Source organism: Arvicola amphibius, chromosome 11 (genome assembly GCF_903992535.2).
Source record: "Arvicola amphibius chromosome 11, mArvAmp1.2, whole genome shotgun sequence".
Lineage (NCBI taxonomy): Eukaryota > Metazoa > Chordata > Mammalia > Rodentia > Cricetidae > Arvicola > Arvicola amphibius.
In genome coordinates, this window is record NC_052057.2 from 79,093,818 (window position 1) to 79,121,244 (window position 27,427).

The 27,427-nt window shown below is 38.4% G+C and overlaps 2 protein-coding genes across 6 annotated transcripts in view; both read left to right on the plus strand.

The window, feature by feature from the left end:
• Pnisr (PNN interacting serine and arginine rich protein) lies at positions 1 to 26,977 on the plus strand. Of its 5 annotated transcripts, none has more exons than XM_038346986.2 (12): positions 1 to 112; positions 7,068 to 7,166; positions 9,509 to 9,697; positions 11,405 to 11,628; positions 13,390 to 13,561; positions 14,537 to 14,727; positions 17,279 to 17,416; positions 21,084 to 21,183; positions 21,902 to 21,955; positions 23,055 to 23,225; positions 25,312 to 26,410; positions 26,646 to 26,977. In XM_038346986.2, the coding sequence occupies exons 2-12, from the start codon at positions 7,079 to 7,081 to the stop codon at positions 26,674 to 26,676; spliced, it is 2,457 nt and encodes an 818-aa protein (XP_038202914.1). In that variant the 5' UTR covers positions 1 to 112; positions 7,068 to 7,078; the 3' UTR covers positions 26,677 to 26,977. The 5 variants fall into 5 exon arrangements, with proteins under 5 accessions (XP_038202914.1, XP_038202916.1, XP_038202917.1 ...); XM_038346987.2 differs by having other exon boundaries at positions 22 to 112; positions 7,065 to 7,166; XM_038346988.2 differs by lacking the exon at positions 21,902 to 21,955.
• Positions 26,646 to 27,427, plus strand: part of Coq3 (coenzyme Q3, methyltransferase) — a 38,915-nt gene continuing 38,133 nt past the window's right edge. Inside the window, exon 1 of the mRNA XM_038346993.2 lies at positions 26,646 to 26,764. Coding sequence (XP_038202921.1) covers positions 26,719 to 26,764 — 46 coding nt within the window. The 5' untranslated portion in view covers positions 26,646 to 26,718. The remainder of the gene's footprint in view (positions 26,765 to 27,427) is intronic.

Here is a 27,427-nt window from a genome sequence, read left to right on the forward strand (position 1 = left end):
GTGAGCCCTCTCCGGCGCCATCTTGTCTTGTTCATGAAGAAGTAGAAGCATCGAAAGGGTTGGAGAGAATTACAGGAACGGTGGCGACAGCGGTATTCCGGAATCGGAGCGGGTAAGCGTTGAGCACTTTACACGGAGGCTCTCGCCGGACAACTAAGAGCCTCCCGGTTGCTGTGGCGAAGGTAGCGAGACTTAAGCAGGCTGCGTACGCTGCTTGGCGCGACCGCCGGAACCTCGTTCCGAGAAGCCCCGGTGTCCGCCTGGGCTCGCCAATGGGAGCGCCACTCTCGCCGAAGAAATGAGTGTTTTTGGTGAAGAGAGTGTTCACGATCGCTTCTTGGAACTGAGAGTTTTCTCCGAGAAGGCAGGGGACTAATTGTTGGGCTCCTGACCGGCCGTTAAGCACTGCGCGTGCGCAGTGCAAACACTTGCGGGGCCAGCAGCGCAGAGGGGCGGAGGAGGCGGGGGCCGGGACCTGGAACTTCTACCCCGCGACTCGGACTGCGCAGGCCCGGGAAGGCGGCTGCGTCTTGTTAAAGTATCATTTTGTTGCCCAGTTTGCTTTTGTGTTTTTACCCAGTGATGGATATTTTGTGTTAAGCATCACAAAGGAGGCCAACAGTATCCTGTGTTTCAGTTGTTTCGTTCTTTTGTGGATTATGCTATCTAAGAAAATTGGGCTTTTGAGCAGATTTTGACTGTGCTTGATTAAATTAACAGTCTAAATCTTTAATATTTCACTAATCTTTTCTTTCCTTGACCATAAATAAAACAAAATAATATTGAGAGCTCTTGAGTACAGCAAGGCAAAACTAAACCAGATTTTATTTGTGGGGTTTTTTTTTTTTGAGCACCTAGAGAGGATGTAGTAAATGAGTTCTAGGATGTGTGCGTGTTTATGTATGTATATATCTACATATATCTATATATTTTTTTTTCTGGAACTCGCTCTGTAGACCAGGCTGGCCCCGAACTCACAGAGATCAGTCTGTCTCTGCCTCTCTACTGCTGGGATTAAAGACGTGCGCCACCACCGCCGGCTAGGATATTCTTAAGAGGCATTATTTAAAACATATGTAAACTTTATATTTTAGGAAAATTCTTTTGCATTTTATGGCCCTGACTGGCTTGGAATCCAGAGATCAACTTGCCTTTGCTTTGGAATGCTGGGATTAAAGGCATTTAGCGCCACACCAAGCCTTAGAATTAACTGTAGAAGAATTGAGCAGATAGTTTATAACCGTCCCCCAGCTGTTATATTTTCCTCGGAAGCATATGCTTGCATGGAACTTTTGATAGAATTTGGAACAGTGTTGCTACGTTATTAACTTATGGCTTACTCCTGTATTCTTAGTTTAAAAAATCTCTTAAAAACATTAAAAACAATAAGGTTTTTTTTGTTTGTTTTTGTTTTTGTTTGTTTGTGTGTGGAGAGGGTATCTGTGGAGGCCTGAAGTGAGTCAGATCCCCTGGCATTGGAGTTACAGATGGCTGCCATGTGGGTGCTGGGAATTGAACCTAGTTTCTTCTCTGCAAGAGCAGCCAGTGCTCTTAACTGCTAAGGCATTTTTCTAGCCACTATATATTTTTTAAAAGAAAAGTTATTATTTTATGCCTGGATGTCAGTACTATATATTGTTACTCAAATTCTGCTTTTGACCATTGCTGAGTCTTTCCTATGTCTACTGTTCCCCTCCAGTTCTTTATTGGATTCTTTCGTTTCTTTGTTACTCTGTCACTAAGGCTGGTCTGGAGTGCTCAGCAATCCTCCTGCCTCAGCTTCTTGAATGTTGAGATTACAGATATGTGGTACCACAGAGCTTGTTTTTTTTTTTTTTTTTTTTAATTTCAGTTAGGGCAAGGACAGGGTCTTATAGCCTCCAATTCAAAATTCTTCTTGCCTTTGCTTCTTTACCTCCTTAGTGATAAGATTACAAGATTGCTAGCTATAAACGGCTTTAGAACATTACATTTTAATTAAATTTTAATTATTGTCACACAGTCTATAAGTGACTTTTGTAAATATTAGTGATCATCATTTGAACAAGTCACTTTGGGAAACTCAAAACAGTTGAAGGGCTTTTTTTCCTTTTAAGATTTATTTTTATATGTGTCTGCACTAGTGCACATACATGCGTGTATCTGTTTGTGTCTTTGTATGTATATGTGCATATTAGTGTGAGTGTGTGGAGGTCAGAAGATGATGAGTTCCCTGGATCTGGAATTTCAGGAAGTACAAGTTGTTTCATGTGTGCTGGGATTGAACTTGGGTCCTCTATAAGAGTAACCAGCACTTCTTTAATCACTGAGCCATTTCTTCAGCTCTGGGTTTTGTTTGTTTTTCACTTGCAGTTCTAATAGTAAAGAAAGTAAAGAAAGACTGAATGATGATCATTCTGGTTGTGAGTATTTGGGAGTCACTGTAGCAGATTACTAGGCAGCTTAAAAATAACTGAAATGCACTCTTTCATGGCTCTAAGGGGAAAGAGTGAAGCAAAGTTTGCAGGTGTCTTCCTTGCTTCTGGATGGCACCTGTCTTTCTGTTCCTTAGCTGGTAAACTTGTCCAGTCTTTGGCATCGTAGGCACAGGATATCTCTCCATATGGATGATTGTATCTGTCCTCACTAGGGATTTATTAGTTCTTACCCTAATCAAATGTGACCTCATCCTGAATTGACTACTGTTATCTGCCCAGATTTGGTTTCCCATTAAGGAAAGATATCACGGATTAGGACTTCAGCCTGTCTTTGGGAAGACTCCAGGTTGGTCCATAATTGGTGATAGTGTTTTCCAGCAGTGTGATACTTTTGATGATCAGATGCAATCCTTGGTTAGTAGCTTTTCTCTTCTTCTCAGATTAAAGTTATTTTTTTTTAAAGACACACAATTAACTTGTCCCTGTGAAGGGAAATATTGTCAACAAAATCTTGTTGCATGAATCATCAGTAGTCAGACTTCTCCAAACTTGAAAAGTTGATAATCTATGAAAATAATTCTAAAAGGAGACTGAATAAGTTAATTCAATCTTGTAAAAGAATAGTTGCATTTATTTTATTTTGTATGATTATGAGTATATGTGTGGACACACGCACCATGACATTTTGTGGAGATCAGAGGGCTGCTTGCAGGAATAGATTCTCATTTAGCACCATGTGGGTTTCAGGGATTAAATTCAGGCAGGTTGCCAGGCTGGGTGGGAAGTGCCTGTATCTACTGAGCCATCTCATGGCTCTCAGAATTTATTCCCCCGGGGAGGGGGATATGTGGGTATTGGGGCTGATTATATAGACCTTACATATGCTGTACAGGTTTCACTACTTAGCTGTAGTCCCTAGGCAATAGAAATCAAACTGCGATATTAAAGAAATAAATAGTAATATTAGAATGTACTTTTCATGGTTAAAGTTATGTATGTAGTGGGTAATGTAAATGAATGAATAAAATACCTAACCGTTTAGTATAGTCAAAGTGGACACATGGCCAGGCTGATCTTGAACTCAGAGATTTGCTCCCTTAGTGCTGGTTTCCATACCTGGCATCATAATCTTTGTACTTTGACTCTTGTATGTAAGGAGTCATAGTATTCAGTTTTAGAGTTTTGTATTTGTCCTTTAGTATAAAGATTTTATGGTGAACATGAGGAAGTAGAGAATAGGGCTTCGAATTTTTGTCATCAAATCAGTCTTGCTCTTTTGTTAAGTAGTTGGTAAGCCCTTTAGTAAGTGTTGTGCTGGCTTAAAACATACAAAAGTATGTATTACATGCTTGATCAGTTCATTCTGTTTTTCTAATCAAGTTTTTGCCTAAATTCTGTTCGTTTTGCTTACTTTTTTTCTAGACTCCATTGGTTTCTTGAGACAGAGATACCCTGTGTAACTCTGGCTGTTCTGGAACTAGCTCTGTAGACCAGTCTGGCCTCCAGCACACAGAGATCAACCTGTCTCTGCCTCCCAAGTGTGGGGATTAAAGGTGCCACTACCTCCTGGCTTTCTATAGACTTTTGCGGGAAATGAAAGTTAAGTTTTTATGACCAGCAAGTTATCCCCTTAGAATTAGATTTCTAAATTTATTCTATAGCCTCTAAGAAAATGAACAAAGGCTCCGTGGTTTATCTTCTGTCTAGGTGACTTCTGTGTGATTTTTTTACTTCCTATATAAGCCTTTATGGATTGTGCGTCTCTTTCCCTTGATTCCTTTCGTCTTAAAGTTTATATATTTCTAAAATGTATACATTTATACACACAATAAAATAGTCTAAAGAATACAAAAGGTATGAAGTAGAAGTTCCCTGATAACGTTTTTCTTGCTTCCTTGAACTTTCAGGAATCTTATATACATGCTATAATATGAAAAACAAGAAGCTTCAAGTGGTAGTTTTCATGCTGTAATTCTATTTCATTGCGTGTGTATCAGTACATGTCAGTGTATAAAGCTCTTTTCATTTTAATTGCTTAGTAGAGTCCATTTTAATTTATTTATCTTTAGTTAAATTTCACTAAAAGTACATGCTTACCAGTAGAACATTTGCCAAGATTTTTAAAATAGTTTTCTTGTGAATATATTCATTCATGGTTGGGGCCTCTGAAAGGGATTTGCTAGGCCAGAGGCTATGTTTATAATTTTACTAAGAGATTGTAATGCTATATTGTTTTCAAAAAAGACCCAGGTAGTTGGTGGGCAGCCTTTACCTCATTCAATAGTTATATGAAACTAAATCAGGATTCTTTTGGTTTTGTTAAAACATTTTAGTTGGGGGCTGGAAGAATGGTTTGGAGGTCAAGAGCACTGGCTTTTCTTCCAGAATACACAGGTTCAATTCCCAGCACCCACATGACAGCTCCCAACTGTCTGTAACTCTGGTTCCTGGGGATCTGTCACCCTCACACAGACATACATGTAGACAGAACACCAAAATAAAAATAAATAAATAATTAAAACATTTTAGTGACTCCTGATACTGGAACTTTTCTTGTCATCTTTGCTCCTCTACCCCATATTTTACATTGATTTTTCTCAATCTAAATCATGAAACACCATTCCTGAATAGTAGCTCTTGAGAAAAGCTTTGGAAGACTCTGTGTGTGTGTGTGTGTGTGTGTACACACGTGTGTACATGTGTACATGCACACAGGTACCTGGAATCCAACTCAGGAGGTCAGGCCTGGCAATATATCTCCTTACCCACAGAGCTGTCTTGGTGGCCTCTGTTACTGTTTCTAAAGATTTATTTTTTATTTATTTTTAGATGTTTTTATTTTATGTGTATGGATGTTTTTCATGCATGTACTTATATGTGCCACTTGTGTGCCTGGTGCTCATAGATGTCAGAAGAAGGCTCTAGATCCTCTGGAGCTGGAATTAGGAATGTTTGTGAACCGAGTTCTCTGGAAGAGCAACAAGTGCTCCTAGCTGCTGAGCCATCTCTGCAGCCCCTAAAGATTTTGAAATTATGTGTTAGGTATATGTCTATGGGTGTGTGTAGCTGTTCTTTGAGGCCAGCGGTGTCAGAGCTCTGGAGCTGGAATTAAAGGTGCTTTATGAGCACACTCCATGTGGGTGCTGGAACCAAACACGGCTTCTCTGCGAGATCAGTTCGTACTCCTAACTGCTGAATCATTTCTAGCCCTTGTTGCTAGTGTTTTTCTTTTCTTTTCTTTTCTTTCTTTTTTTTTTTTTTTTTTTGTTTTTCGAGACAAGGTTTCCCTGTAGTTTCTAGAGCCTGTCCTGGAACGAGCTCTTGTAGACCAGGCTGGCCTTGAACTCAGAGATTTGCCCCCCCACCCCACCTCTGCCTCCCTAGTGCTGGGATTAAAGGCATGCGCCACCACCCCCCGGCGTTGCTAGTGTTTTTCATGGGTGGGTGTGGTAGGGTGCAGGGGCATGGTTTGAGACAGGGTCTCATTGTATGGTTCTGGTTGGCCTAGAACTCACAGATACCATAATTTTTCGGCCTCCTGAATGCTGGGGTTAAAGATGTGTTCTACCACCAAGCAGTGGTGGTGCACGCCTTTAATCCCAGCGTCTGTGACGCAGAGGCAGGAGATCTCAGTGAGTTTGAAGCCAGCCTGGTCTACAAGAGCTAGTTCCAGGACAGCCAAGGCTGTTAATACAGAGAAACCCTGTCTTGAAAATAACAACAAAAAAATGTTTCACCATGCTCAATTTGTTATTGGTTCTTGAACAGAGTTAGTTATACAGTGTTTGATAAAGTATTATATATGTATTATATATATATATATATATATATATATATATATATTGGACTTGTAGGAATTACATGCTTTATGAGTTTTCAGGCTTGTTTACAGAAAAGTGAGTGGTAGAAGGATCTGCCATCCCCTTACTCATAACTTAGAGTACCCCGCCTTCTTTTCATGATGTTTAAATAAAGGTAAGGGTCTTAGAAACTGTCTTACATTCTGACTTTGTCTGATTACTGTTTCTAATACTGTTTTATGTCATTCTTGAATGCCTAATAATTTTTTTGTGTTGGAAGCTCAGTTCATTAAACATCTGTTGTGAGATGATTTAGTGCTTTAGGGAATATAATACTAGATATTGTAAGTCATATCTTATGTGGGTGACACTGGAAGTCTTTAAATTTATAATTTCATCAATTTACAAAGTTTTCTTAATCAGGTATTAGATTTGCTATTATGTGTTTATTGTTATTATTTGCTGTAATACAAGAACAAGTTTTCTTCATCTGCTACAGCTATTTGTTACTATTTTAAAGGAACTTGGGGGTTGAATAAATCACTTTTTATAATTAAAATAATTGGCTTTCTAGAGATATTGGGAAATTATACACACACATTATATAATTATGTATTTGCCTTTAAGCATGGATGATTAAAACTGTACTTTTAACTAAACTCTGATACTAGCATTAACTTAAACTTTTCTGTTCTTGCTTTTCAATTTAAATCTAGTCATCTCTGGCAATATTTTGAATAGAGTTATAGCTCTTTCATCACGTAGAAATATCATCATGCAATTTCTGTTGTATAAAATTTGAAAATGTTAAAAAGTCCCAGCGTTAACTGTGCTTGCTTTGTTTAAGTAGAGACTTGAAGGATGTGGGATCAAGGAGGACAACCTTGGCAGCAATGGCCCTTGAACCAGCAACAGTGGATGCAGTCATTTCAGCACCAGCAGGATCCAAGTAAGGAAAATACTCCATTTGGAATCGGGTAGGGGTGGACATTTAGAAGTGGGTGAGATATAGATGATCACATTCACATTGGCTTATTGAATCCTTCATGGAAAGAGTTAGCTTTGCAGTCTAGTAGTGAATGCATTCCTGTTGTTGGCTGTTTTTTATTACTCTTTGCTCTTTAGGTCTTTTGTGGGGCCTGCCACTCAGTTCCCAAATAAATCATGCACAGAGGTTTATTATTACTTATAAATGCCTGGCCTTAGCTTCTCTTATTTCTAGCCAGCTTAACTTAGATTAGTCTGACTACATTTTGCCTCTGGGCTTTTTCCTTTTCTTCTGTATATTGTACTTAAACTCTTACTCAGTGGCTGGCTGAGCATGGCCTCTAGCATCCTCCTCTCCTCATCCTCTTGCTCATCTTTTCCTTCTTCCAGATTTCTCTCTCTATTTATTCTCTCTGCCTGCCAGCTCCACCTATCCTTTCTCCTGCCTCAGTATTAGCGGTTCAGCTCTTTATTAGACCATCAGTTGTTTTAGACAAAGAATCCCAGCTTCACAGAGTTCTGTGCAGTACATCTGTACATTGTTAAGCAAATGTTCCAGAGCAAAAACAAATGTAACACACCTTAAAGTAATATTTTACAGCACATTGTTCTTAAAAATGCTTTCTTGAAGTATAGAAAATTTTGTGACAGTTTTACATTTTTAAACTGATAGCGTTTTAGCACTTAACTTGGTTATGGCTAATTTTGTTTCATCATGTATTTTTTTTTTTATTTGACATTTCCTTAGGGAGATATTTATTCTTTTTTTGAGCAGCCTTATAATGTAGTACAGACTGGACTAGAATGTTCTATATAGCCCAGGCTAGCCTCAGACTCACAGTGCTCCTATTTCCACCTCCCAAGTTTTAGATTACATATGTATATAATATCCAGCTTGTGTTTTTTCTTTTAAATAGCTATGTAGCATTTAAAATTTATTGTTGTTGTTGTTGTTGTTGTTATTATTATTATTATTATATGTTCATTGGTGTGAGAGTGAAATGCCCTGGAACTGGAGTTACAGACAGTTGTGAGCTGCCATGTGGGTGCTGGGAATTGAACTCAGGACCTCTGGAAGAGCAGCCAGTGCTCTTAACCGCTGAGCCATCTCTCCAGCCCGCTATGTAGCATTTTAATGTAGGATTTTATTCTAATATAAACCAATAATGATAGCAACAGCAAGACTTCTGGATTTTTGTTGTTGTTGTTGTTTAAACCTTTCCAGGCTTAAAACAGTTCATGTAGTCTTGAGTATATAACGGTTACTTGTCAAAGTATTTTCTTAGTAAAAGTGTTAGATTTACTAGATCACAGAGAGTTGGAAAGTTTAACATGTATTTGGCCAAGTTCTAGTTCCATTCATCCATTTTCTGTTTCATTAAAATATATGAGAATGTTTATTGAAACCTGATTAAATGACTTTGTTACTAGTAATGATAGGTCTTAGAATTTTAGTGTAGATTAGAGAAGAAAGAACCTGAAAGAGTAGGAATGGTGGATTGCGAAGTTGTTGGAGAGGCGTTTCTGTTGACAGCAATGAGTGTAAAAGGAAGGTGTGAGAAGGAGCAGGGTAGAAAGTTACCCCGATCTATCATGTGTAGGCTCAAAGGCAGCCTAGAAAGAGTGGGTTTTACCTGTTTCCCATTATGTGTTTCTGACTACCTTTATCCTGTTTTGTGTGTCTGTCTTGTTGTCTGTCTAGCTGGTGACTCTCCCAACTCTGCCCTTCTTCATCCTAGCATCCTTAGTTTGGTTGCCCCATTTATACTTCCTGCCTGGCTACAGCCAATCAGCATTTTATTAAACCAATTCGAGTGACAAATCTTTACAGTATACAGGAGGATTATTCTACAGCATATGAAGAACAGAGATGCGAAAGAAAGGGGAAGAGGGAGGGAAAGAGATAAGGAAGGAGCCAGGGAGATGGTTTAGGAGTTAAAACTTGCCATGCAAACAAGAGAACTGGAGCCCTGTTAAATGCTGGGTGTGTAGTGAGTGAATGGTCCACTCAGCCTCAGAAGGCAGAGTGGGATCAATTACTCACTAAGCAGACTGGCTATGGAGACTAGTATTATCAGGGAACTCTGGGTTTGATTGAGAGACCCTCCCTCAAACAATAGTGTGGATGAGATAAAGGAAGAGATAATTCCATACACATGTAGATATACATACATGTATATACCACACAAATATATACATGAAAAGAAGAAAAATAATGGAATACTTGCAATGCTTGTTTTACATAGATGTGCTATTCTTTTAGCTCCTTCATTCTAAATGCTAAGTTCTGTTAATTTACTTTAGGCCAGATTGACTGGGCTGCTTTGGCCCAAGCTTGGATTGCACAAAGAGAAGCTTCAGGACAGCAAAGCATTGTAGAACAACCACCAGGAATGATGCCAAATGGACAGGATATGCCTACAATGGAATCTGGTCCAAATAATCATGGGAATTTTCAAGGGGATTCAAACTTTAACAGAATGTGGCAACCAGGTTGGTTATTTATGTTTCCAAATTTTAGGATGTTTTAAAATAAAATGAGGATTAGTAGTACATTGTTTTCCTTGTTTACTTCTATGCTTTTTGAAATTAATGGTCCTTAAAAAATAGACTTGTCAAAATTTGATTTTGACATTTTTGTGGTTAAATTATTTTGTACACAGTCTGCTGGCATTGTGGCACTCAGTTTGATTTTTTTCTTGGTTCTTCATTCCTAGGCTGACAGGGGCTGGGAACACTCTGGAAACTTCACTTGGCATCTAGGGAAAAGAGAGCACTCTTTGTCTCTCTCTTGCAACCTCTGGCCTTTTCAGAAGCAGCACTGGCAGAGTAAAACATGTCTAGCCTCTAATTAAAGAAAAGTTGTGCCACTGTGTAACAAACAAGCCTGTCGGCTATGCTCTGCTCCCATCGCCCACCCACCTCTCTCCTCTCCCCCTTTTTCAGATAGTCATGATTTTCCATAAGTTCTTGGTTGTTTGGTTTTATTTATTTTTTAAGCTTCACAGTATAATTTAGATTCCTTAATGCTAATTCTATGATTCTGTTAATATTTTTAATAACCACGTCACACTATTTGTAGAGATTTCACATTTGAATATCCTGCTGAGAAAATCATAGCCTCCGTTTGCTATTATTTATTAATTTTTAAAATGTATTCATTTATTATGTGTGTTGGTGTTTTACCTGCAGGTATGTCTGTACGAGGGTACTAGATCACCTGGAAGTAGAGTTACAGATGGTTGTGAGTTGCCATGTGGGTGCTGGGAATTGAACCCAGGTCCTCTGGAAGAACAGCCAATGCTCTTAACCACTGAACCATCAATTCAGCCCTTCACTTATTATTTCTGTTGTTAACTGGTGAGAATAGAAAACATAGGATATATTTCAACAGTATTTTTAAAAGAGAAACAAATACTCTCATCTTTGATACTGTGAGATGGTTGATTTTTGTCTTCTAAAAGGCTAAATTTTCCCAATTTTGAAAATGTTTTCTCAAGTTAAAGTTTACTCATTCTGGCATCTTTGATTCTCCTTTCACTCCTGCTACATTTAGGTTGACCTTAATTTTTTTTTTGTGACACTAGGAACTTACTAACTTCTGTGCCTCAGTTTCCCCTTCTAAAACAGATGATACCAGAATTTCTCCCTACCTCACAGGGTTGTTGTGAGGATAAATGATGTATTCATGAAAAAGGAGTAATATAAAATTTGAAGTATTTTTATGTTGTTGCCATTGAACAGTAACTGAGCAGTTGATCCATGAGTTGCTTTGGAATTTGTTAAATTTGTTAAAAATACTTTTTGGAGCTGAGTGTGGTCTCACATGCCTCTAGTTCCAGTACTAGAAAGGCAGAGGCAGAAGGGGCTCATGTTTAACTCCTGTCTAGGCTATGTAGAAAGTCCCAGATTAGCTTGGTCTGCATAGCAGGATTCTTGTCTCAAATATCAAAACAAAATAGCAACGTTAGGCATTTTGTTTAGAGTGTGAATTAGAATGGAGTTAACTTATTTGAATTATGTATGAGATGGTGCTTCATTCATTGCTTATTTTTAAGATAATACAAAAGGAATTTGACAAAAATGTCATAAATTGCTTTTTAAAATCTTTTGTTTCTGTAGCTTTCTTGAGATCTTAAAAATTGTATTGATTTTGTTATAACCCCCTGTTGAATGTCTTTATGCCTAAATCCTGAATAGAATGGGGAATGCATCAGCAACCCCCACACCCCCCTCCAGATCAGCCATGGATGCCACCAACACCAGGCCCAATGGACATTGTTCCTCCTTCTGAAGACAGCAACAGTCAGGACAGTGGGGAATTTGCCCCTGACAACAGACATATGTTTAACCAGAACAATCACAACTTTGGTGGACCACCTGATAATTTTGCAGTGGGGCCGGTGAACCAGTTTGACTATCAGGTGAAAGATATTTTGTTACTTTACTATCATAGACATGCACGTAACTCATTCTTTGGAAATGTCTCGTCAAGAATTCCTAAGATGTGTGTCATTTTCAGGATTGTACAAATAAGCACATAAACAGTGTCAGAATTTATCAGTGTTTATCAAAATCATTAGATTTTTAGTTTATTAGGAAAATGGTACAAGCAAATAGGTAAAAATTAGGATAAAGTGAAAAATGTATAAGTGCAAATAGTTATATGATGTCTTGTCTTCCAGTTTCAATATGATATGTTTAAATGTTATAGATGAGTACATTATATGTTAATAGATTATGAGTGAGACACAAAGCACAGTGAACGTAGATTATTCCTAACTTCTGTGTAGAATTATTATTGTTTTTCTCGGGTTTTTTCCCATTTATAGAACATATTAATGAAATTGTGTTCATGGCTTCCTCTGTGACATTCAGCTCATTTCTAGGGACGTAGAACTCTATGGAAAATAGTGTTATTGTATGGGCTTTATTTTCTTAATCTGCTTTGCTAGGGTCTACCCTTAAAAATCTAAATGTCAACATGAGATTATGGTGCACGCCTTTAATCCCAGCACTTGGGAGTCAGAGGCAGGCGATCTCATGTTAGTTCGAGGCCAGTCTGGTCTACAGAACTAGTTCCAGGACAGCCAGGGCTACACAAAGAAACCTTGTCTCGAAAAAACAAACAAATAAAAAGTTTAGATGTCATTGTGAAAAAACAAGTTTTTATGTACTACACTGTCAAAATAAAAATATTTTAGAAACTGCATATTTAAGCATTAATTGTAAGGTGAGTTTGATAATATGTTCACCTTGAGACAGTAGTCCTCTCATTAATGCAGGATTAGATTCTTATGTATTCACTCTTGGAATTCACATGTGACGAGCTTTGCTCCGTTATGAAGGGATGTAGTGACAGGAGCCCCGTTCTCACATGTGGCAGTTTTTGCTCTGTTATGAATGGATGTAGTTACAGGAGCTCTAGTTGAGCCTAATGAAGCCCATGTGAACAAGGCTGAGCCTGTTGGCAACTTTCTCCTAAAAGGCCTCTCTAAAAGTAGCAGAGCTTTGAAATAGTCATTTACTGTAGTAGATAATTCAGTATCATTTGGGGGTTATATAAAGCAAATCTTGCACTCCTTTAGAAACAGCCCGAATTCACTAGCAGTGAGAAGTTGAAATTGACAACAACAACAACAACAACAACAGAATTGTTATGTAGCTTTTGGTTAAATAAAATTGACTAAATGTGATGGTACCTCCCGTCACCCCGGCACCTACCTGTGAGACTCTTGAGTTTCAGACCAGTCTTGGGCACATTGCAAGTTCAAAGCTAGCCAGGCCAGGGCTATATAGCGAGAGCTTTCCTTTGAGAGGAAAGAGAGGTGGGGGGGAATGTTGAGGTCTTTGTGGTGATAGGGTGTATAAATGAATTTAGACTGCAAAGGTTCATATACATAAATAGAACTGTGTATGTGTACATGTGCCTTTCTGTAGTTAAATAATCTATAAGCTGGGTTATAGAAAGCTATTTGTATTTGCATAGGCAGAAAATCTTTATCTTTCCTGAGAAAAATAAGCTTAGGTTCTTGGGGCTACAGAAATACTTTTGGATGTTAGAACCATGGAATTCTTGGATTTGCTGCACACATGGATTTCTACTGTTCCATTTCATAACACGCGTGTGTCCCGGAGGGTATATGTACTAAATTGAAGAAAATTAAAATGCAATACTCTTTCAGCATGGGGCTGCTTTTGGTCCACCGCAAGGTGGATTTCATCCTCCTTATTGGCAACCAGGACCTCCAGGACCTCCAGCACCTGCACAGAATCGAAGAGAGCGGCCACCATCATTCAGGGACCGGCAGCGTTCACCAATTGCTCTTCCTGTGAAGCAGGAGCCTCCACAAATTGGTAGCTATTTAAATATGTCCCATGAACCACACTAGCATGATAACTTTATCACTGTAAAAACCTTTTTTTGGTTTCCTAAGTTGTATCTCTTTAATGTGGTAGAAATAACGGTATTTAAAAGCCCTATCATAGTCACAAATCTGAAACAAAAAACAAGAGAGCTACTGATCTAAATGTAAAAAGTATTGCATAGTTTTGTTTTTTTTTTTTTTCAAATTATTTGCCTTAAATAGTAGTTTGTAATTAAAAGTGTAAATTTTTGTTAACTTCAGAGTTGATAGTTCAGTGTTCTCTGCCTTGGGTCTCCTTCCAGTCTAGTTATGAGATACATTTTTGTCACATTGGTTTCCTTTAACTATTTACTTCCTATGAGTATTTTAACAACAAAATCAATTTTTAACTACCATTAAAGTTAGTAATGACAAGTTATATATTTAACCCAAGTTTTATATCGAAAGTTTCAAATCACCTACCATTTAATGGGCCAGGAAATAGAACTTTTAACACCTTAGGAAGATTCTAACTTACAGCTTTTTTAATTTAACTAGATGAATTCTTAGTATGAAAATGAACTATATCTTTGTCTGACTCTGGTCTGTTGTCATATTTAAGCAAGCAGCTCAGTGTAAGAATTTGGGTCTGAATTAGCCTTCATCACTGGCTTTTTGACCCTGGCAAACATTTGGCTTTGTCTCATTAAACTTTAATCTCCTCACCTACAAAAGAGGTTGAACAGTAGTAGTGATCTCAGGACTTTTGTATGCCTTAAATGAGGTGACACTTTAATATGCTCTTGTGCCCTGGCAGAAAGCTTTAGAACGTGCTCCCTCCTGCTATTCAAAGGAATAGCTTTTAAAGCACAGCATTAAAGGAATTTTACATGGGCTCATTGCAATTATAGAAGCTCAAAACTTTATTCGATTATTAGAGTTTTACTTAACTGACTTGTGAATTTTTTTTCCTTATATGAAACAGATGCAGTAAAACGTAGGACTCTTCCAGCCTGGATTCGTGAAGGCCTTGAGAAAATGGAACGTGAAAAGCAGAAGAAATTAGAGAAAGAAAGAATGGAACAGCAGCGTTCACAATTGTCAAAAAAAGAAAAGAAGGCCACAGAAGATGCTGAAGGAGGAGATGGCCCTCGTTTACCTCAGAGAAGTAAATTTGTAAGTAGATCCTGACATGAAACTGATAATTTTGACTATGTGAAAAGTGGCCTAATCCTTCAGAAAGATACTCATTTTCTTGAACATTCTTGGGACAAGTATATTGAGGTTTGGGGTTTGTTGTTGATGTTATTTTGTGTTTGTTTCACTGAGATAGGATCTTGTTATTTGGCCCAGGGTGGCCTCAAACACTTCCATAGACGGCTCTTGAACTCACTACCCTTCAGTTTCCCAAGTGCAAGGATTGTATGTGTGTGCCATTATGTCTAGTGGGGTTTATATTTTACATGTATGTTGTTGAGGGTAGGTGAAAGAAAAAAGTAAGGAGGCAATAAGTTTTTTAAAAGTTTATCCTGTAAGAATATCCCCTGTAATTCTGGTTAGTTTTTATGTTAATGTACAATTTTATATTTTCTTTATTATGGTGCAGCCAGCTCCCTAACAGTGGGTCATATAAAACAAAACAGTGTAAATAGCATAGAGAAATGTACCTTTAAATAGCATATGTTTTAATTGATGATTTAGGCAGATAGTTAATCCATACATTTTTTTTCCCTCTGAGACAGGGTTTCTCTGTGTAACAGCTCTAGCTGTCTTGGAACTTGCTTTGTGGACCAGGCTGGCCTTGAACTCACAGAGATCTGCCTGCCCCTGCCTCCTGAGTGCTGGAATTAAAGATGTGCACCACCGCTGTCTGATCTTAATACATACTTATAACTGAGCCTTTAGTAGTTTTCATTCTTTTTGACAGTTAAAGGGCTTTGCATCCTTTTAATATTTATTCATCGGTTATGTGGCATGAGTGGCTGACTAATTTTTCTGTTCTTTAATGATTCCTGGAATGACAGCCAAATCTGGACCCGTGTAGATGTGAGGAAATGAGCTGTCATTTCAGGGCTGATTATTGCCTTGGGAATAAGAGCCAGATAACTACATTGTGCGCTCACATTTGTTTTGTTTATAAACATCATAAATTTAATTTTTTCAAAACACCCACGCCAAAGCTTTTGTTCTGAATGTTATGAAAACAAGAAATGTCAGGAAAGGGGGAAATAGCTCTGTGTTCTCGGTTGGTTGGTTGGTTTTGGTTTGATTATTGTCAGCTTTCTTTAAGAGCAGAGGGTCTCAATTTTCCTAATGCTGTGACCCTTTAATACAGTTCCTTATGATATGCTGATCCCAGTCATACAATTATTTTTGTTGTTACTTCATAACTGTAATTTTGCTACTGTTAAGAACATTAATGCTAAATATCTGTATTTTCCAATGGTCTTAGATGACCCCTGCTTGATCCCTGAAGGGGTTGCTATCCACAGGTTTAGAACCAGTTTTAGAGATTGTTTTTCCTTTGTCTTCCTAAACATGTTGGGTTTGTGTTGCATAAGTTTTCTCTGGTCCTAGCATTCTACAGATTAGATGATCATTAGACGATCATCTGCCTTTTAACTTAGTACAGTATAGTTGCTAAGAGTGACCATATGGTCTATGGTTTCTTGGTACTAAAATCATACAGAGACAATTTCTCAATCTGAAATAGACTGATTTCTTATCTGTCTGTCCATTGTGTCGTCAAAAGGACGTAATTTAGGTGGAACAGTGACTTAGTGGTGAAGAGCACTGTTTGCTCTTCTAGGAAATCCAAGTTGGATTCCGAGTATCCACATGGCAACCCAAACATCTATAACTCCAACCCCAGGAGATCCAGTGTCTTCTCCTTACCTCTACGGGCACATAAGGCATAAGACCCATACACATAGTATAAAAATGAACGTCTTTTTTTAAAAAAGGGTTTTGTAATTTAAAAGAAGAGAAAGAACTCAGTTTCAGGCACAGCAAACTGAGATTTTTGGATCTGGCCAGAGATTTAGTATTATTAAATCATGTTAAGTAAATAAAAAGTTAGTTACATAGTACTGTAAAAATGAAACTGTGGTTTATTTATCCAAAGTTCTACCAGCCATTTGTTTCAGGAAGACATTCTCTGAATCAGTCATCTCTGCATATGATGCAGTCCTTATTATTTACAAAATAGGTCAAAGTTCATAATGGAGAAACCAATTGAAATGAAATGTAACTGCTTTTCATAGACCTTTTTATAGTCAGGCATGGTGGCACACAGTTTTAATTAATCCCAGCACTCAGGAGGCAGAGGCAGGCAGATCCCTGTGAGCTCAAGGCCAGCCTGGTCTATAGCCAGAGATACGCAGAGAAATTCTGTCTCGAAAAAGTAACAACAAAGGCCAGACTTGTTATAATCTTAATCCCTAGGTCACTCTTTCAATTACTAATACTATGCTCTCAGTATTTCCAGGGATGGGGCTGGATCATGAGTCTGAAGCTGGTTTCTCAAGGGGGAAAAATGTTGAAAAAGAACAATTAATGTAATTTAAAGAGGTTGAAGGTAAATGTCAGCAATAGGCTGCATTTTTAGCTCTTTAAAGCTAACACCAAAAAAAGAGTAAAAAGAGTAATTTAGGAGGTAGCTGCTCTTAGTTTGCCTGCTCGGCTCTATATTATAGTGCTAAATCTGTGTTCTCACGCTGCTGTCTAGGACAGTGATGAAGACGATGAAGATGCTGAAAACACCGAGGCTGTGAGCAGTGGGAAAGTCACCAGAAGTCCATCCCCAGCTCCCCCAGAAGAGCACAGTGAGCCGGAGATGACGGAAGAAGAGAAGGAGTATCAGATGGTAAGTGCTGCTTCCTGCCATGTGCAATTGTTTGTTTACAGTAAACTGTTGCGTGGCTATTTAAACTGAGAAGTCTGAAGCAATTGTGAATTATTCTGGTCTGGATGTGCTAGGTAAAGCATGTGTAAAGAGTGCTGATATTACTCCCTAGTACCTCTCCAACCCTCTAAAAATACAAAACCACAGGCCATATAAAGCAGTTATTAACTCTTTTAATAACAATTTTTTGAAATTATAATCACATTCTTTACTTCCTTTCTTGCTCCAGTCCCTCCCAAGTATACATCATTTGCTCTCATATTTATGACATTTTTTTCTTAATTGTCCTCTCTCTCTCTCTCCCCCCCCCCCCCTCTCTCTCTCTCTCACACACACACACACACACACACACACACACACACACACACCCCTAAGTGTGTAATAAAACTGCTTAGTCCTAATAATGTTACCTGTATAAATGTGATCTCAGGGCTAACCACTGGTATTGGGTAACTAAATTGAACAAGTCTGAGAGGACCTGAAAGCCTCCTCTGAGGACTAGCATTCATGGTACCAAAAGACCGTGCAAGTTTCCCAGGGAGGGAAGCAGCCAGTGTTCTACCCAGCTTTGACACCTGTGCACGAAAACAGTGACATGACAAAATAATCCTCATGATGTGGTGGTGGCGTAGATACCTTGATGGTATCCAGCCTATTGGACTTAGGGCCCACTCAGCAAGAGGGAAACATGCCTAGTGCTGAGAACCTACAGCTGCTACTTTACTAAAGCAGCATAACCCCTAATAGTATTCTACGTACTTATCCTTATGCCTGTAGATGAGTATAGTTCTCACACTAGTCAAAGAAACTCCTCTTTGCAACGGAGACCAAAACTTAACAGAAATAGAACAAGAGATTGTATGATGCTTAGTTACAACTGATAGATCTACAATACAGTTCCTGCACCTCTGGCCCAGAAATCGTTGTGGGGGAGAGGACAGAATGGTTGTAAGAGCCAGAGAAACCAAAAGTTTGCTGTGAGATTATATCTCCTAGAAATGTCAAAGTGGCTTTACCCATGAAGTCTTGTCAACATGACTACCTAAACAAGATTTGCGCAAGGCTAACACCAATAGATATGGTAACATGGAAATGGGAAAGCTCAAAGGGCCTCACCCTTAGACAAAGAACTAAATTGCAGGTAAGAAATGCTGAGAGCAGGAGAAACGATCTTCCTTAGGGAAGAGCCCTCTAATTGGGTATCCAATATAAAGTCTATTTCAAGTCTATATTAATAACAGCAATATAATTAAATAGCACTTAACTGGGCCAGCAAGTTGGCTCAGTGGATCAAAATGCAGTCATGTAAGTCCTTAGTAAGGACTCATGGTGGAAGGAGAGAAGTGGTTTCAAAATTTGTCTTCTGACCTCTGCACATGTGCCTAACATATACACACAATAACAAATAAAATAATTTATAAAAATGGTTTAGTATATATGAGGCTTGAGAACATTTATTGATTCATTTTTTTATAGTTTTTTTTAGTGGAAATGTTGAAAATAATTAAAAGAATACATGGTCTAGGAAGCAGTCGGGAATTGTCTTAGTTACTTTCCTATTGCTTTGATAAGACACCATGACCAAGGCAACAAAAAGACAGTTTATTGGGGACTTACAGTTTCAGAGCATTAGAATCCATTATGGTGGGGAGCATGATGGCAGTCAGGCATGGTGCTTATATCTTGATCTGTGAACGAGAGAGAGAGAGGGAGAGGGAGAGAGAGGGAGAGGGAGGGAGGGGAGAGGGGAGAGGGGGGAGAGAGAGAGAGAGACACACACACACACACACACACACACACACACACACGGAGAGAGGGAGGGAGGGAGAGGAGAGAGGGAGGGAGAGGGAGAGAGGGAGAGAGGAGAGGGGAGGAGAGAACTGGGAATAACATGGGGCTTTTGAAACCTCCCACCCGTCCCATATGGATCCCTCTTATGATTCCCAAACAGTCCCATTAACTGGGCACCAGGCATTCTAATATGTGACTCTATGGGGGCCATTCTTATTCAAACTCTCACAGGGATTGAGCAGGGTTAAACATTTTGTGTGTGTCTGTGAGAGAGAGAATTCCTAAAGCCTTTTTTCTCTGTGAAGTGCATTATCACTTGATAAGATTGGAATTTGCCCATAATCTCTGGAATATGGCAAATCACTCTGCTTCCATTTCTATAAATAAGTGATCATGGGTACAGAAAGTCTGAGGGGTGGAGAGTCAGAACTAGTTGTTGATAGTCAGTCACACCACAGCTACATTCCATGTCTTGCTCAAATATACTGTACTTTCTATTCTATACTATGTTTCGATATTATTACAGTTTATTAGTATATTAGGCCAGGGAAAAAGGAATCTTTGTCTGGCAAAATAGAGTACCATTGTTCTTTGTGTTTTGTTTTTCTTAGTTCCCCCTACAGAATTTTAGTTTAACCTTGAAATGTGATTTAAGAATCTAGTATTATATTCTTAGCAATATTGTTAAGTGAAAGGGTACTCCTTTCAACTTAAAACTCCTATAAACATTTGTGTGTGTGTGCGCGCAGAGGCACATGTGTTTGGGGAGTGGTAGGTGTGCATGTGTATGTGCGGGTGCCCATGCATGCACATGTGGAAGCTAGAGGCTTATGGTAGGTAGGTGTCTCTGATGCTCTCTATCCTTATTTTTTTTTTTTTTGGTTTTTCGAGACAGGGTTTCTCTGCAGCTTTTTTTTTTTTTTTTTTTAGAGCCTGTCCTGGAACTAGCTCTTGTAGACCAGGCTGGCCTCGAACTCACAGAGATCCGCCTGCCTCTGCCTCCCGAGTGCTGGGATTAAAGGCGTGCGCCACCACCGCCTGGCTATCCTTATTTTTTTTTTTCCTTCAAGTCAGGGTTTCTCTGTGGTACAGCTCTAGCTATCCTGGAACTTACTTTGTGGATCAGACTGACCTTGAACACACAGAGACCCCTGCCTTTGCCTCTGGAGTGCTGGGATTAAAGGCATGTGCCACCACTGCCCTGCTCTATTTTATTATTTAGTTATTTATCTTTGAGTCATGTGTTCTCACTGAACCCGACACTAGTTGGTTAGATTTCTTGGCCACCAAGTCCCGAAGACCCCTGCTGTCTCTACTTCTTAGAGCCAGTATTGCAGGTGCATGCTGTCATGCCTGGCTTTTTATTTGGATGCTGGGGTCCACGCTCAAGCCCTGTGCTTCCACAGTATCTGCTCTACACACTGACTCATCTTCCCAGCCACAGAAATTTCCCTTTATACAAGCTTTGACTTCTTGTTTTTAGCAAAAGAATTTATGGTATCTACAGATAAATTTATAGTTTTTATTTATTATTATTATTATTATTATTATTTAGAAGTAAGGTCTTGCTGTGTGGCCCATGCCATAGCTTCCAATCCTTTTGTTTCTACTGCTGAGATTACAGGTTTACACAAGTGGGTAGTCATTCTTTGATACTTGTGAATTTGAAGTTCTTTTTTCAAGTTTGAATGTTTTTCAAGATGGTCTATTCTCAGTAATGATTGATCTGATTTTAAAATATCTTAATTTTAAAAAGGCTTTTCATTTTAATTGTTTTGAAAATAATCAAATGTACTGAAATTAAATCGGAAGCTCTATATAAAATATTATTCTTTAGATGTTGCTGACAAAAATGCTTTTAACTGAAATTCTTCTGGACGTCACAGATGAAGAAATTTATTATGTAGCCAAAGATGCACACCGGAAAGCAACGAAAGGTACATTGTGGGTGTTCTTGGTTTTGTTTTTGTAGGGGAATTTTGATTTCCTTGGTTATTTTGGACTTTTTTGTTGTCCTCTGGATTTCCATCAACTACTTAAATATTCTCTCCTTGCATGTGTTAAACTCTTTGGGAAAGATTCAGTTTGAAGCTGTCATGTTGGAACTCTAGCAGTGTTTTGTTTATCGGACCTACCTAAGCACAGATAGCGTTCATCCTGTAGTCCTCTAACACAGCATGGAAAATTCCTCAAGCTCAGTAGATTTCACTGGTTTTGTTTTTGTTTTTTAAAAATAGATACCATGGTATCAATATATAACTTTTTAAATGAATTTTGAATTACATCAAACCTTCAGAGTTCTCAGTTTATCAGTTAAAGTTCTTATAACACCAGTGGCAACCACTTTCCTATATGATTTTAATAACACCTGAAAAACATACAGAAAATATATTATGTGCCATAGGTCATAGAAAGAAATACAGATATACTTACCAACCTTTTTCTTCATCATAAGCCAATTTCAGCTCACATCAGAACTGTAATTTCAAAGCCAGACATGCTACTGGTTTAAAATGAATGTTATGTTTTTAATGTTTTTTCTCTCCCCAAAAAGCAGCGATAGTAGTAGATTTAACAATACCGTAGACTCTCATGACTATGAAATCGTGGCTATTTGTGTTAACATGTTGTTCCTGTTGTTGATGTGATACAAAGCTCCTGCAAAACAGCTGGCACAGTCCAGTGCACTGGCCTCCCTCACTGGCCTCGGTAAGTGTTTCTGTGTGCGTGTGAGAGGGCTAGAGGGAGACTCACTGATCTTGTCTTTCTGCTTGTTCTGTTGGGAAATGCACTGTTCCTACTTAGTGGGCGAAACTTAGATGTCAGGCTTGCTTCAGCCTAAAAAAGCTTTATCCACCTTATTTGACTAAAGCATTCGTAGTAGAATGATTATAAATGCAATGGTTAATGTAGTTAGTTCATTTGAGTGAGTTGAGTGGAGAATTTCTTCATTAATTGCTCCAGTGTGTAATATATAATATGTAATTATATGTTATATATTACATACACATTGTTTGTACTTAATAGGTAGTGGTTTAACCTTGGTGGTGTCTAAACTGCCTTTCAAAATTACAGCATACATACTTAAGAATTTGCCTAGAGAGTGATGGATTTAATGATTTACCTGAATTGTTTTGGAGCAACTCAAGTTTCAACTTAGAGGAAATGGGTTTATGTTACAGCAGTAGTGATGTGTTCATAATTTGCTATTTGCATGGTATTAAGATTAAAGCTTAAATTTGCCTTTTCCACGTTAATTTATGTGAGGAACAAGAGAAATGGGTAGAATGAAATGCCCGTGTGGTTTTGATATGACTTCTGGGTGGGGAGTAGTTCACGTCATTTCTGTACCCGTGAGAATTACAGTATTCTGATTTATTAGAGAAAATTTGCTTAGCATCCTACCTGAACCCAGGAAACTTTGAATAATAAAATAATTAATTTTACAAATATTTTCAGAATCATCCTCAATGTTATTCCAGTAGTTGGATTGACTAAACTTTAGTAAGGCTTCATTATTGCCATGTTAAATGCTTTGTTGGTTTATGTGGACAATAAAAGAAAGCTATTATTATGATTCCTTGGTGGTGAGAAATATGTGAAATCGTCCAAAGAATAAGATACTACTATCACCATTGTCTGAAGATTCTGAGAATTTAATCTTTGAATTTATGCCTCTCCCTACCCGGAATAAGCATATTTTTCCAGGAAAAGGCAATGAAAAAATAAAATTTCTTCTCGGAGCTTTAAAAGTTGTTAGTGGATAATGTGATGTTTTCATATGCTAGAATGACTTTTATGCACACAGGTGGCCTGGGTGGATATGGCTCAGGAGACAGTGAAGATGAGAGGAGCGACAGAGGCTCTGAGTCATCTGATACTGACGATGAAGAATTACGGCACCGAATCCGGCAAAAACAGGAAGCTTTTTGGAGAAAAGAAAAAGAACAGCAGCTATTACAAGATAAACAGATGGAAGGTAATCCTAGATTTGTGTAGCTTTTGTGTAGTTTCATATGTGCTTTTTTGCATATTAGTGATTGAGTCAGCAGTAGTGCATGAGTGTCTCATTAAGGATAGAAATAAAAGCACTTCCCCTTGGAATCATGTAAACAAGAGCAAGTTCCGATTTGAATTCTCTGCTTCATGTTCACTGTGTGTTCTGTCTCTGTTGTGTGAGTCCAAATCTGCCTGTGTCTGTACCTGTGTCTGTCCTTGTGAGACTGATTATCTGTGTCTCTGTCTTTTCCTAGCAAAAGACTTTGCTCTGTAGTTATTGAACAGCACAGAAAATATCCACTGGGAAAAGAATGGGATACAGAAATCTTTAACAACATTTTACAAGGGACCAAGTCACTGCTTCCAACTGATCCCAATGGACCCAGAAAACAAACATCATCTCCTCCTCTGGCCCCCCAGCTGAGGACCAACCCTAGGGCCTTGCACTTGCTAGGCAAGTGCTGTACCACTGAGCTAAATCCCCAACCCCACAGACATCACTCATTATCAGCCTTTGTGATCAATTTTAGGAAGTTGCTTTCAACTCTGCGTTTGCAGTTTTCAGAAAATGATGCACATGCATAGTCTGGGTCAGGGGAATAGTAGAAGAGTAGTAATTTAAGATTACAGCTCTGCATTTGCTTAGGTTGTTAAAGTTCATTGCATGGGCAATCCAAGGCAAGTAAACTTGATTGTTCTATTTTCCTTTTAAAAGCAGGTTAACCAGTCTGAGTCTGAGTATACAGCAGGATAGCAGTCTTATGTCTTAAATGACCTCAGGGTGTGTTATTAACTTTGGCTGTGAGGTTCAACAACAACAACCAAAAAAAAAAAAAAACTCCTGTTTATTAGAATGTAAGAGATAGCTTTATAATATTGTAACACCACAATTTTAGTTTTAGACCAAGTAGAGATATTGTAGGCTAGAACTGGAGGCTTCGTTTTAAGTGGTATGATAACAGCTGAGATTAAGATCACAGTGTATTTTTTATTTTGTTTCAGTTTGTTGTAGGAGCCATTCATCCCTGTGATCATAAATCAGGCTCTTTAGAGATCTTTATTTTGTGTTAAAATTGTTGCAATGAAAATAGACTTATTGAATGTATTTATAAAACTATTGAGAAAATAGCTATTTAGGGAAAAGAGATTAGAAATACTTTATTAAAAATCTCTTACATAAGTACAGTTTTTAAGTATGTGAAAATACTAGGAATAATGAACGCGTATTAGGGTTTAATTTTTGAAAAGTATTATTTGTACAGCTCTTAGGACTAAGCTTTGTTAATAGTTTTCCAAGAATCACTGCTTGTCTCCCTCCTCCCTTCTCTCTGTCTCTCTCTCTCTCTCTCTCTCTCTCTCTCTCTCTCTCTCTCTCTCTCTCTCTCTCTCTCTCTCCTTTCTTCCTTTCTTTCTCTCTTTCTCTCTCTCTCTCTCTTTTGATGTTGGGTTTTGGTTTTTTGTTTGTTTTGTTTCATTTTTTTGTTGTTTTTGGTCTTTTGAGACAGGAACCCTATCTAGTCCTCAACTATCCTAGAACTCACTGTGTAGATCAGGCTGACCTGTCATGGAGATCCTCCTGCCTCTGCCTCCCAAGTACTGGGATTAAAGCTATGCGCCACCATACCCTACTGCGTATCTCTTACTTACTAGTACTGGACAAAGGGGAAACCTCTGCATTTTGATACTATTACTGTACTGTCTAGAATAGTAAATGGCTAACTACATGTGGCTTTTGAGAACTTGAAATGTAAGCTAGCCTTTAACTGAAGTATTGATGTAGGTAGATGGTGCTAGACTTCAAAGATTTTCTGTGGAAAAAAGCCTCAATTCTTTTTGATTTAGTGTTTGAAGTATTAATACTTTTGACATATTAGGTCCATGAAATGTGGAACTTAATTATACTTTATTTTTACCATTTTAATGTAGCTGTGAGAAAGTTTTTAATTAAATAGGTGGTCTGTACCCTAATTCTATTAAAAATGAAACTATTATTATAATTTGTTAGTATGGTAGTTTTTCATTTCTTACTTAGCTTTTCTGTGTCTTTTTGTCTTTTTCTGTTTCAGAAGAAAAGCAGCAAACAGAAAGGGTTACAAAAGAGATGAATGAATTTATTCACAGAGAGTCAAATAGTTTATCACTGCTAGAAGCCAGTGAAGCAGACGGTGATGTGGTTAATGAAAAGAAAAGAACTCCAAACGAAGCTCCATCAGCCTTAGAGGCCAAGAGAGAGCATAAAGGGAAAGAGAAAGAAGGAAGGAGTAGGTCAGGGAGCAGTAGTAGCGGCAGCTCCAGTAGCAATAGCAGGACTAGCAGCAGCAGCAGCTCCGTCTCCAGTTCCTCATACAGCTCCAGCTCAGGCAGCAGCTGCACGTCCTCTCGCTCCTCTTCTCCTAAAAGAAAAAAGAGACATAGCAGGAGCAGGTCTCCCACAGTGAAAGCTAGGCGGAGCAGGAGCAGGAGCAGGAGCAGGAGCCGCTCTCGCAGAGTTCAAGTAGACAGCAGTAGGGCCAGAGTGAAGCCGCGAGACAGGAGGCGACCTCATAGAAGTAGCATTGAAAGAGAAAGACGAAGAAACCGGAGTCCTTCCCGAGACAGACGTAGAAGCAGAAGTCGCTCAAGGGATAGACGAGCCAATCGTTCCAGTCGCAGTAGGAGTCGAGATAGGCGTAAAATTGAGGATCCACGTGGAAATCTTAGTGGGAGCAGTCATAAGCATAAAGGTGAGGCTAAAGAACAAGACAGGAAAAAGGAGAGAAGTCGAAGTGTAGATAAAGACAGGAGAAAAAAAGACAAAGAAAGGGACCGTGAACAGGATAAACGAAAAGAGAAACAGAAAAGGGAAGAAAAAGATTTTAAATTCAGTAGTCAGGATGATCGGCTAAAAAGGAAGCGAGAAAGTGAGAGAATCTTCTGTAGGAGTGGTTCTATATCTGTTAAAGTCATAAGACACGACTCTAGACAGGACAGTAAGAAAAGTGCTACCAAAGACAGTAAAAAGCATTCAGGTTCTGATTCTAGTGGAAGGAGCAGTTCTGAATCCCCTGGAAGTAGCAAAGAAAAGAAGGCTAAGAAGCCTAAACATAGTCGATCGCGCTCCATGGAGAAATCTCAAAGGTCTGGTAAGAAGGCAAGCCGCAAACACAAGTCTAAGTCCCGATCAAGGTAGTATACTTTTTAAAGTATTTTGTCTGCTTTTTTTTTTTTAAGTTTTTTGAATTTATTCAAAGTTGAAAGTGTCCTTTCTCTCTCTCTCTTTATAAACTCAGTTTGGTATTTGTTAAATATTTTTAAATAATGTTAGAAATCCTATATAACAGTATTTATTTATATTGCAGATTTTAAGTATAAATACATTTTTATTTTTAAATTTTGTCTTTTCCCATTTTTTTTTTTTCAGATCAACAACCCCTCCCCGTCGTAAGCGCTGAGGAATGATGTGGCAAGAGCCATGACGCTGTTTTAAAAATTCCATGAGTTTTAAGGGCTTGTCTCATTATAGAGGCACATTGTGGCTGTGTAGGTGAAACCAGATTTTTTTTAATTGTGTAAATAGGTGTCTTTTTCCAAATGCTGCTCCAAGTTAATAGGATTTCTTTGTATTACATTTTTTCAAGAAATAGTACATAATAAGACTATAAATATGCCATTCTCTTTCAGCTGTATTGTTCTTAAAATTATTCTTGAATGTACTGTGATGTCAATAAAGCTCTTCAGTTCATTTTTGTTAAACTCTTGCACATTAATTTTACGATTTTAACCTAAGGAACGTACTTTTATAAAAAGGCAGCTGAAGTTTTGTACAACAGGTTTTAAAGGTTCCTCACATCTTCCCCAAAGAAAATGGTTTTAACCTAATAGTTTGTCAGAGTTTGTAAATTATGCCCATGGACTTTTGTCAAATTCCAGTTTTAAGGCTGTGGGAAAGGGCCAGAAAACAACCTTATTTTTCATTTAAAGGCATCTGATAAGCTTTCTAAACTATATTTTTGGGGGGGCAGGGCTCAAGTAATATATTCTCTATGTGTATAAAATGTGATTCACTCCTGTACGATGAAACTGCTGAAAACAACCAGGCCATTGGCCCCAGTAGTGAATATTTGACACCAGTAGTCAAGCCTGGAGCTATGGAGTCACTTCTGTTTCACATGCATAACACCTTGGGGTTACCATAGAAATAGG